Source organism: Plectropomus leopardus, chromosome 16, assembly GCF_008729295.1.
Source record: "Plectropomus leopardus isolate mb chromosome 16, YSFRI_Pleo_2.0, whole genome shotgun sequence".
In the NCBI taxonomy this organism is placed as follows: domain Eukaryota; kingdom Metazoa; phylum Chordata; class Actinopteri; order Perciformes; family Serranidae; genus Plectropomus; species Plectropomus leopardus.
The window spans coordinates 31,627,641-31,641,438 of record NC_056478.1 but is presented as its reverse complement, the minus strand read 5'-3'; the positions used below and the strand labels follow the sequence as shown (position 1 = coordinate 31,641,438).

General features: G+C 42.0%; 1 protein-coding gene across 1 annotated transcript; it reads left to right on the top strand.

The window, feature by feature from the left end:
• Nucleotides 1-1,837: 1,837 nt before the first annotated feature.
• stxbp6l (syntaxin binding protein 6 (amisyn), like) lies at nt 1,838-13,798 on the top strand. The gene is made up of 7 exons (XM_042503723.1): nt 1,838-1,947; nt 3,924-4,091; nt 6,598-6,728; nt 6,846-7,149; nt 7,245-7,343; nt 12,337-12,470; nt 12,637-13,798. The coding sequence occupies exons 2-7, from the start codon at nt 3,938-3,940 to the stop codon at nt 12,658-12,660; spliced, it is 846 nt and encodes a 281-aa protein (XP_042359657.1). The 5' UTR covers nt 1,838-1,947; nt 3,924-3,937; the 3' UTR covers nt 12,661-13,798.

Genomic DNA, 13,798 nt, shown 5'->3' with positions numbered 1-13,798 from the left:
CACCTCCACATATGTTGTGGTAGTGGTGGGACTCCAGCTACAGCGCTTTTTTATGTTTTTGAAAGTTGGATAACAAACAATACGCAAAGAGTTTGGACAATCGAATGAGTTATTTTCACATGGTATAGTACTTCTAACGGCCACTAGGTAGCAGCAGAGGAGAGACAAATTCCATGTAATCTTTGTGTACATCATTTCTTGACCAAAATGAATATGATATCATGCAAATCCAATGAAAATTGTCCCTCAAGGCTTACTTCCTGTTGCCAGTAGGTGGCACTATTACAACTAGTGAATGTTGTCATACAGATGCGTTCAGGGCAGGACCCCAAGGAAGATCTGACAACGTTCACCAAAGTTACCACAATGTCCTATTTCTTTGTGAAACATCAAAATTGTACGCCACATAACGAGAAAACTGTAAAAGTTTTGCAAAGACCATTGATAACTTTCAATCAGGAAGGTCTTAAGATCATACAAACAGAATTTCAACTGGATCTGCTTAATTGTGAAGTTGATAAAATTATATATATAAAAAAAAAAGTTATTTCATGTGGCCACTTGGCTGCACTATCACGAGTATTGAATATTGTTATACAGATGTGTTCTGTGTTGTTCTGTTTTTCATCCACCACTCCCTCGTCATCAGCCTCATGATTCACAGCAGAACCAAAGTGGCTGCAAATGCCAGAACTGTAGATTATCAGATGTTCTTCTATTTGTGGTCTGGTCATGATGCTAGTAAACCATCTTACAATAAACTAGCTTAGCATAGCTGCCTACCAGCCTGTCTCACTGCAGACCTGTTCTGTCCTGTGTGCCTGACACCATTATATTAAACACAGTTTATGTTGTATTTTATTTTCCAAGAATATATATATATGATGAAGCCAATGCAATATCTGCAAAAAGCACTATCAAGGAGGAAAAAGCGGTCTGGATGAGAGTCAGCACCTCCAAGTCTGAAGCCATGGTTCTCTGCCGGAAAACAGTGGACAGCTCCCTCTGGGGTTGGAGGGAGCTGCTACACCAAGTAAAGGAGTTTAAGTATCTTGGGGTCTTGTTCAGGAGTTGAGGGTAGAACAGAGTGTAAAATGGAGAGGTGGTTTGGTGTAGCATCCACAGTGATGTGGGAATTGTGCTGGACTGTCATGGAGAAGAGGCTTTTGGGTTGTGGCCGATAGAATGAGAGTGTGGATACAAGCGTAACCCTGCAACCCAGCCCAGACAAGAAAATGGATGTATGGATGGATGGATGAGAATAGCTGAATTCATATACATGAGATCATGGGCCACCATTTGATAAGATTTTGCATCAGGGAGCTCCATCTGAACAGATTTGGCTGTTGGATTTGAGTTCTCCAGCTGAGGACAGAACTGTAGATCAAGTGAAACCTGATCACAATATTTAACTCACTCACACTGGCTGGTAAATTAAGTAATTAAAATGAACTATTCCCCTCTTTTTTCTGTGGGACACCTTGGAAGTCCTTTCAGGGCCTTTCAGGGGTCCCCTTACCCCAGTTTGAGAGCCACAGTGATTGTGAGAGAGCTGTTGTAGAGTGAGTGTGTGAGTGGGCTGGTGTTTTTGGCACAGAGGAAAAGAGAAAAACACAGGTTCAGACTCACACAGGGTGCTGTGTGCTGCAGATCCAAACAATTACAATGATGGGAGTTTTTGCTTTTCGCTGCGCGCCCCCGCGAGCCTCATGCGCGACTCGGCACAACACCGGGGAGTGTTATTTGGCCTCCAGCCTGTAACCACGTGCGTGCCCGTGTCTTGAAATGGGATGGACTGCCGTCTGTGTGCGCCTTCTCAGCAAGGCGCGCCGTTCAGTGCGCGCGGCGACCAACACGCTCTCTTGGGAAATATCTTGCCAAGTGAACAGGCCGCTGATTGAACGTAGCGAGGCCACTGCAGGAGTCGGAGGACACGGACACGGACAGGTAGGAGAAACTATGCTCACAGCTTTTTCACATGGATTTTACTGCTTCTAATAGCCTGTAAAACATTCCTCTCTCATTAAGCTCCACCTAACAGCAGCAGCTGCAAGTGTTATGGAAAATAAAAATCCAATAATGATCAGCTGAAGCAGACTGGAGCTTTAGGAGAAACAGAAGATTTTTAGAACAGTTTTATAAGGATGGTCATGCTGCTTCTACTGACACAAACATCTGATTGACCCTTAACTCCTTCCACTGATTCCTGACACACCAAAACATTTCCAGCAGCCTCTGAAGTCCCAGCATACACACTGGAAATAGCAGAATGCTTTCTCAGAGATAATTCTTCATTTAAATTTTATTAATGCTGAACAAATGCTGATGTTTGATTCATCTATTGGTTATATTTTCAGATTAATTGATTTAAAAAATATATATATTTGAAATGACAGAACACAGTAAAAGGAGCATCCCAGGATGACAGAGATATTGAGTTGACCAGGCAGGTTTCCATTAACCCTCAGAAGGTGCAAATTGAAATTTCAAATATAAAATACACCTAATGGAACCACATCAACTAAAAAAAAAACACCCATTTTATCGCAAAAAAAAGTTTTTACACTCACATTAGGTGGTATTACATGAGATTTTAAAAAGCCATGTTTTGCAAAACTGCAATGGAAACCCTTTTTTGGCTTTTCTAGATCAGATGATGCTATGGCTATGTGCTTGTCAGCAGGAGTAGTAGTATGCAGAAGTAGTTTTGAGTCCACAATTCCTTTATAAAATCGTAGACTATCACCTCCAGAAATCCCTCATATGTGGCCGCTCCCTCGTATGAGGAGCTTGCCTTTCCATTATCGCTCCATAACGTGCCTATGTGACCTTGGATTGGAAATAATGACTGCAAGTATGGTGGCTGAAATAGAAATTAAGCTGCTAATGTTTTGAACGTCCATCGCCATGGTTACTGGGATGTTATTACCAGAGGAGAAGTCGCAGAACATCTCAGTGGAAACACAGTCATCTCATTATTGTGTTTTATCAACATTTTGAAAATATCACTTTAGTTTTGTGCAAATCTGTAATGGAAACCCTGCCTCCAGAGACAGAAGCTGCAGGCAGACAATACCTGTAGATTATGCTTGAGAAATGACTTAAAAAATAAATAGTCATGGAGAATACAGTTAATGCAATGTTTGAAGTGTTTTTATTAGAGCTGTCAAAGTAAACACATTAATAAATAATAATAATAAAGCAGTTTCTCTACAGAAATATGCAGACGTTTCTCTCTCAGCATATTTTTTGAGCATGCAGTACCTTTGAGGTTATTCTGGAGAATATCCTGGGGAGTAATTGTCATTGTTTTGGATTGCTCCAATAATAATATACATACATTTGCATAAAGCAAGCATATTTGTCCACTCCCACATTGATAAGAGTACTAAAAACCTGAAAAATAACAATTTTAAGGTACACTTAGAACAGATAATAAATGCACGATTAATTTGCGATTAATTATGAGTCAACTTTGAACAATCATGCAATTAATCGCAGTTAAATATTTTAATTGATTGACAGCCCTACTTTTTATTGATCTCATATGTTTTACTTTGCTGAGGTCTCAAACGCATGAAGATACTAGCAGAAAATATTTGTTTAGTAAAGTTGAGAATCAAACTCAAAGTCAGTGTAGCAGATGTAAGAATAATCAGAGCTTTTTTTCTGATCTGGCTTACAGTGCAGTGACGGTTTGCTCCTGAGTGAGCACTGTGTGTCTCCTGTGTGGTACTGTGAGGGCTGGCATTGTGAGGTCAGCTCTGCTGCTTTCTCTCATCACTTGTTTTCATGTCAGACACTAGTTGGCAGGAAACATGTGATCCAATTTTTGATGCTGAGGCTCCTGTAGTCTTTTTGTCCATCTGCACAGTCTGTCCTGTGTCCTACCCAGTAGAGTCGTGTCCATCCATCACTTGCAGGTCTGAGGACCACAATGAACATTCAGTCTGCTATCAACAAAGAGGTGTTCATCCCTCGGGATGAGCGGATGTTGGTGGCAGTGGAGGTGCGGAGAAGGAAGAGGAAGAGGATGTCCTTCCTGCCTACTGGAGCCAAAGGAGACTATGCCACATTCATCTGTGTCTCAGGTTCATCTGACTTTTAAATTTTCTTTCTTTAGTGAAAATTAGCTCAGCATGCACAGTCTCAATTTATTGATGGAAGTATTGTCTCACTCCAACATGGCAGGTGGAAATATGTCCCCTTTCAGCTGGTTGCTACTGGACCTTTTTCCTGTTGACCTGTTACGTCACATACCAAACAAGTTAGCAAACAGCCAGCAGGTTGCATATGAAACAGTGAAAACATGGATAACTTTTCAGCACTGTACATTTGGTACTCAGGTCAAGGTCAAGGTCAAATTTATTTATATAGCACATTTAAAAACAAGCAAGGTTGACCAAAGTGCTGTACAAAAATACTAGACAAAATAAATAGCCAATAAAAATACATAAAATGCAGTATAAAATGGACGAGTAAAAAGAAACATACCAATACAATTGATCAAATACAAATATGAGGGATGAACGGCTCAAAATAAGTCAAAGGCCAACGAGAACAAGTTTGAGCAATGACTTAAAATTCTCCAGAGTCTGGGCTGATCTCATATGAAGTGCTAAATTGTTCCAGTTTTGGAGCTGCCACCTAACCCTAACCCTGGTCACCTTCGTTTTTAGACGAAATTTTAAAACAATGAGAAGCATTAAGTATTTAAGTATTTCAAAAATGTACTTTACACCGTACTTTAAACATTTGTCTTTTTTATTTTTTTCCCCCCTTCTTTTGTTTTTCCCGGCTTTCCTTCTACGAAGTTATGCAGTTCAGCACCTGGTGCAGGGACTATGGAGCATGTGCAGAATGCCTGGGCCAGTTCAGGTCTGGCTGACGAGTATACATGAAAGAGTAAATGGGCCCCCAACCACATTATCTTGGTGTGTCATAGATTCAGGGACGATCATGTAAATAATAATTTGTTTGTTTTTGAAGACACTGACCAATACTGTTGCCCTACGCTAGATCAGCAAACACTTGTATAGACATTTCTTTTCAAAATAACTATGACCTGTAGGCATTTTGTCTTTACTTTTTATAATAAGAGAAGACATACAGACATGGCACAGCAGGACACAGAGGGTATGATGTGCCACAGAGGGCCTCTGGTTGTACTCACTGAGCATTACATTGAGCCATTTTACCTTTCAAGCTCGGATCATGGGGTTAGTTAGCAGCAGATGGCAGAAAATGCAGCTCACACTCCTGACCTGTTTCACATTAAACAGCCAGTCCGTGGATTCTAATCTGCACTCGCATTGACCAGTTTTTCCAGCATTACTTCTGCAAACTAAGCCTAAACACGATTTGTTGTGGCTCCGAACAGATGCATTGTTGAACAGCATCACAGCAGCCATTGTTTGGAAGAGGACAGGGCTGGCAGAGAGGCAGCAGCAGAGCTGTCAGAGGCCACAGAATATAAGGAGCTACACTAAATATACTTCTGTTATTACACTGACAACCATCTTATCCATCAAAATCCAAAAACACATGTCGTAGTAACACCTACAATATTGAATAAAATACTAAGTAACATTAAAAAACAAAAAATTAGTCCACTGCAGAAACATTTTTGGGACATGGCTTCAATGGCATATTTGAAAATATCCACAGTTTGGTGATGTTGGTACAAACTCGCATTGATTTATGGTAAATTTGTGGTCATTGATATTATCTTTGCCTTTACTACCTTGTTACACCTTTTGGAGTGTGAGTGCGTGAGTGGTTACTGAGAAGCGGCTGGCTGGTAGCCTCAGCCGCCAGTGTGTGTGTGTGTGTGTGTGTGTGTGTGTGTCTGCATGGGTGAATGAGACGTGGTGTGAAAGTGCTTTGAGGGGTCAGAAGACTAGAAAAGCGCTATACAAGTGCAGTCTATTAACCATAGGTAGGAGTGTTTTGTTGTGATGAGCCCTCACTTTGCCTCAAACCAAACTTCTTTCACACTTGATGGAAGAGATTTTCCATATATTTAGTGTCAGGATCTCACAGATCAGGGTTAGTGGTTAGCTCCACTGCTAAAAGCTGCGTGTGATCATACAGTATAGTAGGCTGTACTTGTATAGCGCTTTTGTAGTCTTTTCGATACTCAAAACGCTTCCACAGGACATGTCGCATTTACCCAGTCACACACACATTCACACAGTAGTGGCAGAGGCTAGCGTACAAGGTGCCTCCTAATAGGTATTTAATCATTCATACACGTGCACACTCCGATGACGCAGCATCGGGAGCAAATTGGGGTTCAGTATCTTGCTCAAGGATACTTCGACACGAGGACATGAGGAGCCAGGGATCAAACTGTTGACTTTCCAATTAGAGGACGACCACTCACCTCTGAGCCACAGCTGTTAGTTCAGTTTAAAAATTCTCTGGTCAAGTTGCACTCATGCACACACACACACACACACACACACACACACACACACACACACACACACACACACACACAGCCTCATTACTGCACCACTACATCTTTCTCCACCACACCAACCTCCTCCTGATGGGATCGAACACATTTCTGATACTAACGATCTTTTTACCCAGTGACCAACACAAGGCCACATCAGCTCCTCATCACAAAGGTGAAGCGGTTCGGTGGTGCCTCCTCCTTCACCAGGAGGTCCCAGTGGACAGTGGAGCAGCTGCGACAGGTCAACGGCATCAACCCCAATAAGGTCAGCAGCAATCAGACATGTTCTCTGTTGTGCTCCATCAACACACCTCTTATCATAAGTTGTATATGTTGAATAGCTTGCCAGCTCAGTTCTCCTGCCTGTATCCCGCTCCTCTAGGACAGCCCAGAGTTCGACCTGGTCTTCGACAATGCTGTGGACCAGTGGGTCGCCAGCTCATCAGCAGACAAGTGTATCTTTGTCCAGATCCTGTACCATGCCTGCCAGACCTACTGGGAAGGGAAAGCAGGGAGTCTGGGAAAGGTGGGCCACCAGGGGAGAGCAAGACAGCATGCTCAGGTCCAACCTGGTTCCAGCGACTCATCACCAGGCTCTGCATCCAGAACCATGCAGGCCCGACGCAAGAGCTACGTTCCTCCCAAACAGACAGAGTTCATCAACTGTCAATCCAAACTCACAGGCGGTAGAGTCTCCTCATTACTAAGGTCTGCGATACTCTGGAGACCATTTAGTTCATATGTGAATGACATGAGTTGGTATGTGCTTTTATTCTTTTAGACGCCTGCACCATGAATCTGGTAATCTACCGCTGCAAAGCCTTCTTGAATCGCATGAAGAAACTTATGGTTGCAAACCAAAGTCGCTCAGCTGCTCGAGGTAAGGCCATGATGATAGATAAAATACTGAACCCCAAATTGCTCCTGATGCTGCGTCATCGGAGTGTGAGTGTGTTTGAATGATTACTGAGTAGCAGGTGGCACCTTGTACGGTAGCCTCGGCCACCAGTTTGTGAATGGGTGAATGTGACATGTAGTGTTAAAGCGCTTTGAGTGGTCAATAAGACTAGAAAAGCGCTATACAAGTATAGTCCATTTACCATTTACACTTAAGTCATGCATTTACTGTTCATATCAAATGATTTGGTTATAGACAGTACCACCCAGCCTGTGAAAACTATTATAGCTCAGCCTTTGTTGCAGTGATTTGCTCTGTCTCCCAGAAGTCCTCCAACTTGAAAGAAGTGATATAGCTTGTGCAATACTGAGTCGATGAAGGAAACTAGTGAAGTTTATGATTGTGATGATAAGGACTGTGGTTTACACAGTAACTCCTCACCAGGATGAATCCTCTTAAAGGGGAACACTAACTACATTAAGGATTCTAATTCATTATTTCCAGGTTCTGGCTCTCTCAGAACTTGGGATGTTGTGGAGTATAAAGTCTGAAGCTGCTCCACAGACAATGTATGAGAGCCTGATTGTGTGGAGAGAAGTTCAAAGTAAGACATGCACATCCCATAGTGGGTGCTGGATCCAAGATGAACAAATGTAAAAAGATAAGAGATCTGCACACCAGGAAGCTCCCATTAAAGGATTTTTATTCTGCAAACACAAGTGACGTTTTGAGCCAGGATGCTCTTCCTCAGACTTGTGAGTCACCATCTTAAATATACATGAATAATCACGTGACTCAAAGCAGCTGAGGCCCTTCAACCTCGAATGAGGTAGAAATATACAATACATCAAAGTGGAAATACATAATATATATAGTATATAAAAAGGCATCCTCTAAGGAGCACAAACACATAAATTATGTACAACACAGGTGTGTGTGTGTGTGTGTGTGTCATGCGTGTGTAGATAAATAGCAGTGTGCCTATACTCAAGGACATACACAGAATATATACAACACTTTACATGAAGATTGAATTGTTGTACTGTGCCTACACACAAGGACAGCACACCTGTAATAAAACGTGGGCATATCATGTGTGCATACACAAAAACCAACAATGTGCAACTCAATAGTTAGTATTCCAAAACAAAAGGATTCGCACTGAATGGCTGTCACATAATGCTATCTATCACAGGCAACTCTGTCTAACAACAAGGAATAGATAGAAGGAATAAATTAAATATTGGGAGAATGTAGGCACCAAAAACAACTGTAGAGAAACATACCAGAGCTCTCAGATATGTTGGGGTCATGTTAGGGTTTGTTTCTGGCAAAAACAGAAAGTTGGTGGTGGAATAAAGACAAGATTTTTTTGGAGTAAGGAAATGAAAGTAGATCGAGGGGGGGAAGCTGGCAGGTGTTCGGGAGCTGAAGACAAGCTGGGTGAGGAGGACCGGAGGTTCCTGCAGCAGATGATTGGCATGGAGGTTTGTGGCGTGGTTTGCAGGCAGTGAGACGCAGGAAAACTGAGCAAACAACAGAAGACCATGGTGAGCACAAAGCAAGACAACAACACAAGGTCAAAAAACGCTAGTGATCAAAATTTAGCTCGAGAGTCATCTGACACTGTGGAGAGTCCAGCCTTATATACAGCCAGTGATGAGCTGGTTCGAAGCAGGTGCATCTGTGCCGCCGACCAGGGTAACGCCCACCAGTTTACACACACACACACACTCGCACAAAGGACACACAGATCAAGTGAGGGAAAAGGAGGGGGAGAACGAGAAGGGGGAAAACAGGGAAAAAGGCAAAAACAAAATGTGGCTGCAACGGCAGCCACCGTAACAGCTCATACATTAAAATACAAACATCTTAATAAAAATGGCCGTATGTCAAATTTCTAAAAAGGGAATTCAGAGCATTCGCTGTGCTGCTCTCAGTGTTCATCTGTCACAATTTATTGTGTCCATGGAGCAACTCCACACTTTACACTTCATTACAACCAAAATATGATTTTAGCACTTTAGTTTTTGGAGTTTCTTTTGTTTCTGGAGCATCCAGTCCAGAAACTTTTCTTGGATGTGTCTTAAGATTTTCTGCAATCTCTTACATTATATTTATAGCTGCTACTCTGTCCCTTCGATCTCCCCCTTTCTCTTTTTAAGGGGTTTAAACCTGAAAGGCTAAAACCTAATTGTTTATGTGCTGTTTTTCCATCATTATTATTATTATTATTTATCAGCATCATTATTATCATTAGTAGGGGTTCAAAGGTAAATTTAATCAGCAGCATTAAAAGTGTTGGTAGCACTTTATTTGGATAGCCCACAAACAACGTATCAGTTGAGATTCAACAATTCAACTGTTCTTCTTTATCTGTAGATATTTATTTATACAGCACAGTTTATGTGACAATACACTTTATTTTCTCAGAACTACCTTTTTACTGTATACCACTAGGGCTCCTCAGGTCATGGCGTCCTGGGTTTATGTCTCTCTGGGTCATTTTGCCTTCAGTCTTTTGGACTATTGTCCTCAGTGTGCTGCACCTCTTTGCCGTAGAATAAAGGCCTCTCTGTGATGTGGCGGTCAGATGAGAGGAGACTTTGTTTATTTCGGGGTGGTTGATACAATAGCCGGTCTTTAGGAAGCCTGGGGTTCTGAGACTGACAGGGAGCACGGTGCACCATTGAACCCGTTGACAGGCGCAGTGTAATGAGTGGGACACATGCCAGGCTGCAGCAAGCACCAACTTACACTTCAGCAGCACCTCATGCTCTTCCTCACCTGACCTGTGACATGTGCTACTACTGATGATGATGACAGGAAGATTACTCTTTGTCCCCCCCTAAAGAGGTTACTGAGTTATTAAGACCTGACTCATTACTTATGATCACCTGTTCATTAGTTACCTTAGTACTTGCTATAACCTAAAGGAATAGTTTGCATTTCTTGAACTAGGGTGTAATGAGATATTCATAGTCAGTGTAGTACAACCCCAATACCAAAAAAAGGTTGGCATTGACAATGTCTTTTTCAGGAATGTCCTTGTTTATTCCAGAAAGACAATGAGACACATTCTGCACATGTTCCAATAGTATGGCATCTTAGTAAAAGAGTGCAGCTACTAGACTGACCTGCTGCAGTCCAGACCTGAGGTGCAAAATATGATAACAGAGACCCCGGCCTGTAAAGCAACTGAAGCCATGCATCAAGCAAGAATGGAAAAAAAAACTTCCCTTTCAAAAGCAGTGTCCTCAGTTCTTAAACACTTACTGAGTATTGTTAAAAAACAACGGTGATGTAATACTGAGGTAAACATGCTGCTGTCCCAACTTTTAAAAATATCTTGTGGGTATCAAATTTAGAAGGAGTGTTTTTTTTAAAAAAAAAAGTTTTTCAGTTTGAACATTTTGTCTTTGTACTTAATTAATTATATATAGGTAAACAATGATTTGTAAATCATTGCATCATGTTTTTTTATGTTTCACACTGCTTCCCAACTTCTTTTTTTTAGTTTGGGTTGTACCTACAGCAGCTGGTTGTTAGAATTCCTTCAGCACGGAGAAGCAGGCAACTGTAACAGCAAAGAAAATGACTGAAGTAGCACAGGCAGGGGGGACCAGGGGTAAATAGCCAGGCTGGACAGGGGCGGAGCAGAACTTCAGGTAGACGGCATGGAGGAAGAGTAGATGGGAAGAACGAACATGTCCTCATCCCAACACGTCACACGGTGCCGCTCTGTCTGTGTCTACATATGATGTATCCTTCTGTGTCAGCTGTTCAGCCCTTACCATGATGTCAACAAATGCACGTGGTGGGATGATGCAGCACAGTCCTTATGTTTTCACAATAGCACAGACTGTTGTGATGGTTAGGATTAGGCAAATATGTAACAGATGGTTAGATGTAGGCAAAAGCAGGGGCAGAACCTCCATGGTAGCACGGGGGGACCCCTTCTCCCCTTGTAATCTGATTGGCCACCCTGTGTGCCCCCCCCCCCCTTCCGATCATTTGCTGTTACTGATGTCAATCGTTGTGTAAAGTTGCCACCTGCCATTGTATCATAAAACCGAAACAAGACTGAAACCTAAAAGTTAGTGAACTTCAAGAATAGGCCTGGACTGTGTAGGAAACTTTAGCAGAGTTTTATTTTGGAAAACATGTACAGGAAGTGGTTCTGCGGACTAAATGCCATGACTTCACCACTCATGTCACAAACTCTTTGTCATGTTTACTGCAGCAGTAACAGAACCACAAGCAGAATATGCATAACTCATATTCTCACAGTGAAATTGAGAACAATAACAATATTCGTTACTCTTAATCAGTAATTAGTGCTCAGCTCTGTATACTTAACACCTCAGTGTTCTGTGTAGTAATCAGTCTTAAGCAGAATAAGCATTAACTCCCACAGGGGAGTTGAGTACAATAACAACAATATCCAGTCCTCCTGTGTGTTGTCTCAGTTCTTGTATTTGTGTAAATAGCAAACACTTCTGAAATGTATTTGAAGCTTCACCAGCAATTCACTTGTTGTAAGCTAAAGTTACACAGAACTGGTTCACAGTAACCAGCTGTGATACCCTGGGATCCTGTAAGATGATGTCAGTAACTGTCAGGCAACCTGGCTGGTCTGTGATGGTTAAAACTGCAAGGTCCTGTGCTCAGTCTCAGTCTGTCAGCACTGTGGACTGGCTGTAAGGATCTTTCTCTGGACTAGAGTGTGAAAACCTTTAGCAGACATTTCCATGGTTCCTACATGCAGACATATGCAGTGATGCAGGAACCATGGCAGGGTCACAATGCTCACTGTGGGCACTGATGGTCTCAGAGGATGAATGCAGATGTGTCTGTGAAATATCAGGACACAGGTTAGATTCAGGGAGCTCTTGTTCTATACAGTGTTTTCTAGATATCCTACCTGCAATACTCTGCTCAGTTGAATTTCTTTTTTTTTTTTGGTGTGTCACAGGGAGCACCATGGGTAATGTAGTCCAGAGGATGAATGTGGCTCTGGGGGAGCGTGGAGACAGATTGACTCGTGCTGAGGACAAGACTGTGGAGCTGATGCACAAAGCCCAGCAGTTTGCAGACACTGCTCACAAGGTGAAATAAACATTCAGCTATTACTACAATATACAGCCATTCTACATTATAACAAATCATTGATTATAGACTTACTCAACATTATGAAGTTCAGATTTGAATATGTATTTTTATTGCTTCTTTCTTTTTTTGCAACAAACATCTTTGTGTTTTATTTCCCATGCAGCTGGCCCTGAAGTATTCAAAGTAGAGTCTGCTGGGGGATGAATGAAATTCTTCAGCATGTTAAAGAGAGATCCTGTAACATGGACACTAACATGGTCTGATGCAGTCTGCAAGTAGCAGATAACTCCTCAAACTCCTGTATAACAGAGTGCAGCAGAGAGAACTAAATACTGTGGAAATAACCTTTGCTCTTCCTGTTAGGGAGAACTCTGCCTGACAGTCTGAGGGCCCTCCGCTCAGTGTTCAGTGTCAATGTTTTCAGGTGAATCTCCTGTACTTGATGAGAAAAAGAAAGCTAGACTTGTAGAATTTAGCTGTTGTGACTTATATACTAGTTTTAAACACCCCTGACATATTTTGAGGCAACTTCACACCTTACTGTCAGAGTCCCTGAATTATTTTAGCCAACGCTTCTTGTTAGTTTAGCAGGATATCAGCCTAATGTAGGATTTGTGAGACATGAAGTACTGCTCAGAGTGAATGGTGTCTTTTTGGTAATGTGTCTGCACAGGGTTTGACTTAAAGTGAAATTATGCAACTTGTAGTGGCTGAGTCTCATTTCCAGGTCGTCATATACCAATATTTTTGGCTGATGCTGATGACCCACCCAAAGCGCTGGTATTTTACGATTTGAGAGTGAGACAATTAACAAAAAGTTGCATAATGTTGCTTTATTGGATTTAATTGCACTAAATGTTTGATTTGATGTTACTCATCATTTGTTGCCATCATTCTGTGTTCCAAATGTGTGTGTGTGTGTGTGTGTGTGTGTGTGTGTGCGTGCGTGTGTGTGTGCATTTGCAGCAGGCAATGCAGTGTTATGTTGTCAGAACTGTCTTATATCTATGTTCCTGTCGATGTGTCTTGAGCACTCAAACTGTCACTTTCTATGTTGTCTGCTGTCCTGTGTCTTCTGGTCTGCATGTGTCCTCATGGTGTTTTAGTCTGTGTCTTGTCTCTGAGAGTTTAGTTGAGAGTGAAGGTGGATCAGGTGGCTCAGGTAGGTTGGAGTATTTAGCACTGAGAAGAGTTCCACAGTGTGAATGAAGCTGCTCTGTGTAGAAATGGTCAGGGTTGCTTTGGAAGGTGGAAATGAAACGCTTCATGTTTGCATCACGTCTGTCAGTATTTTCATGTGGTGCTGATGAAACAGTGGGTGGAGT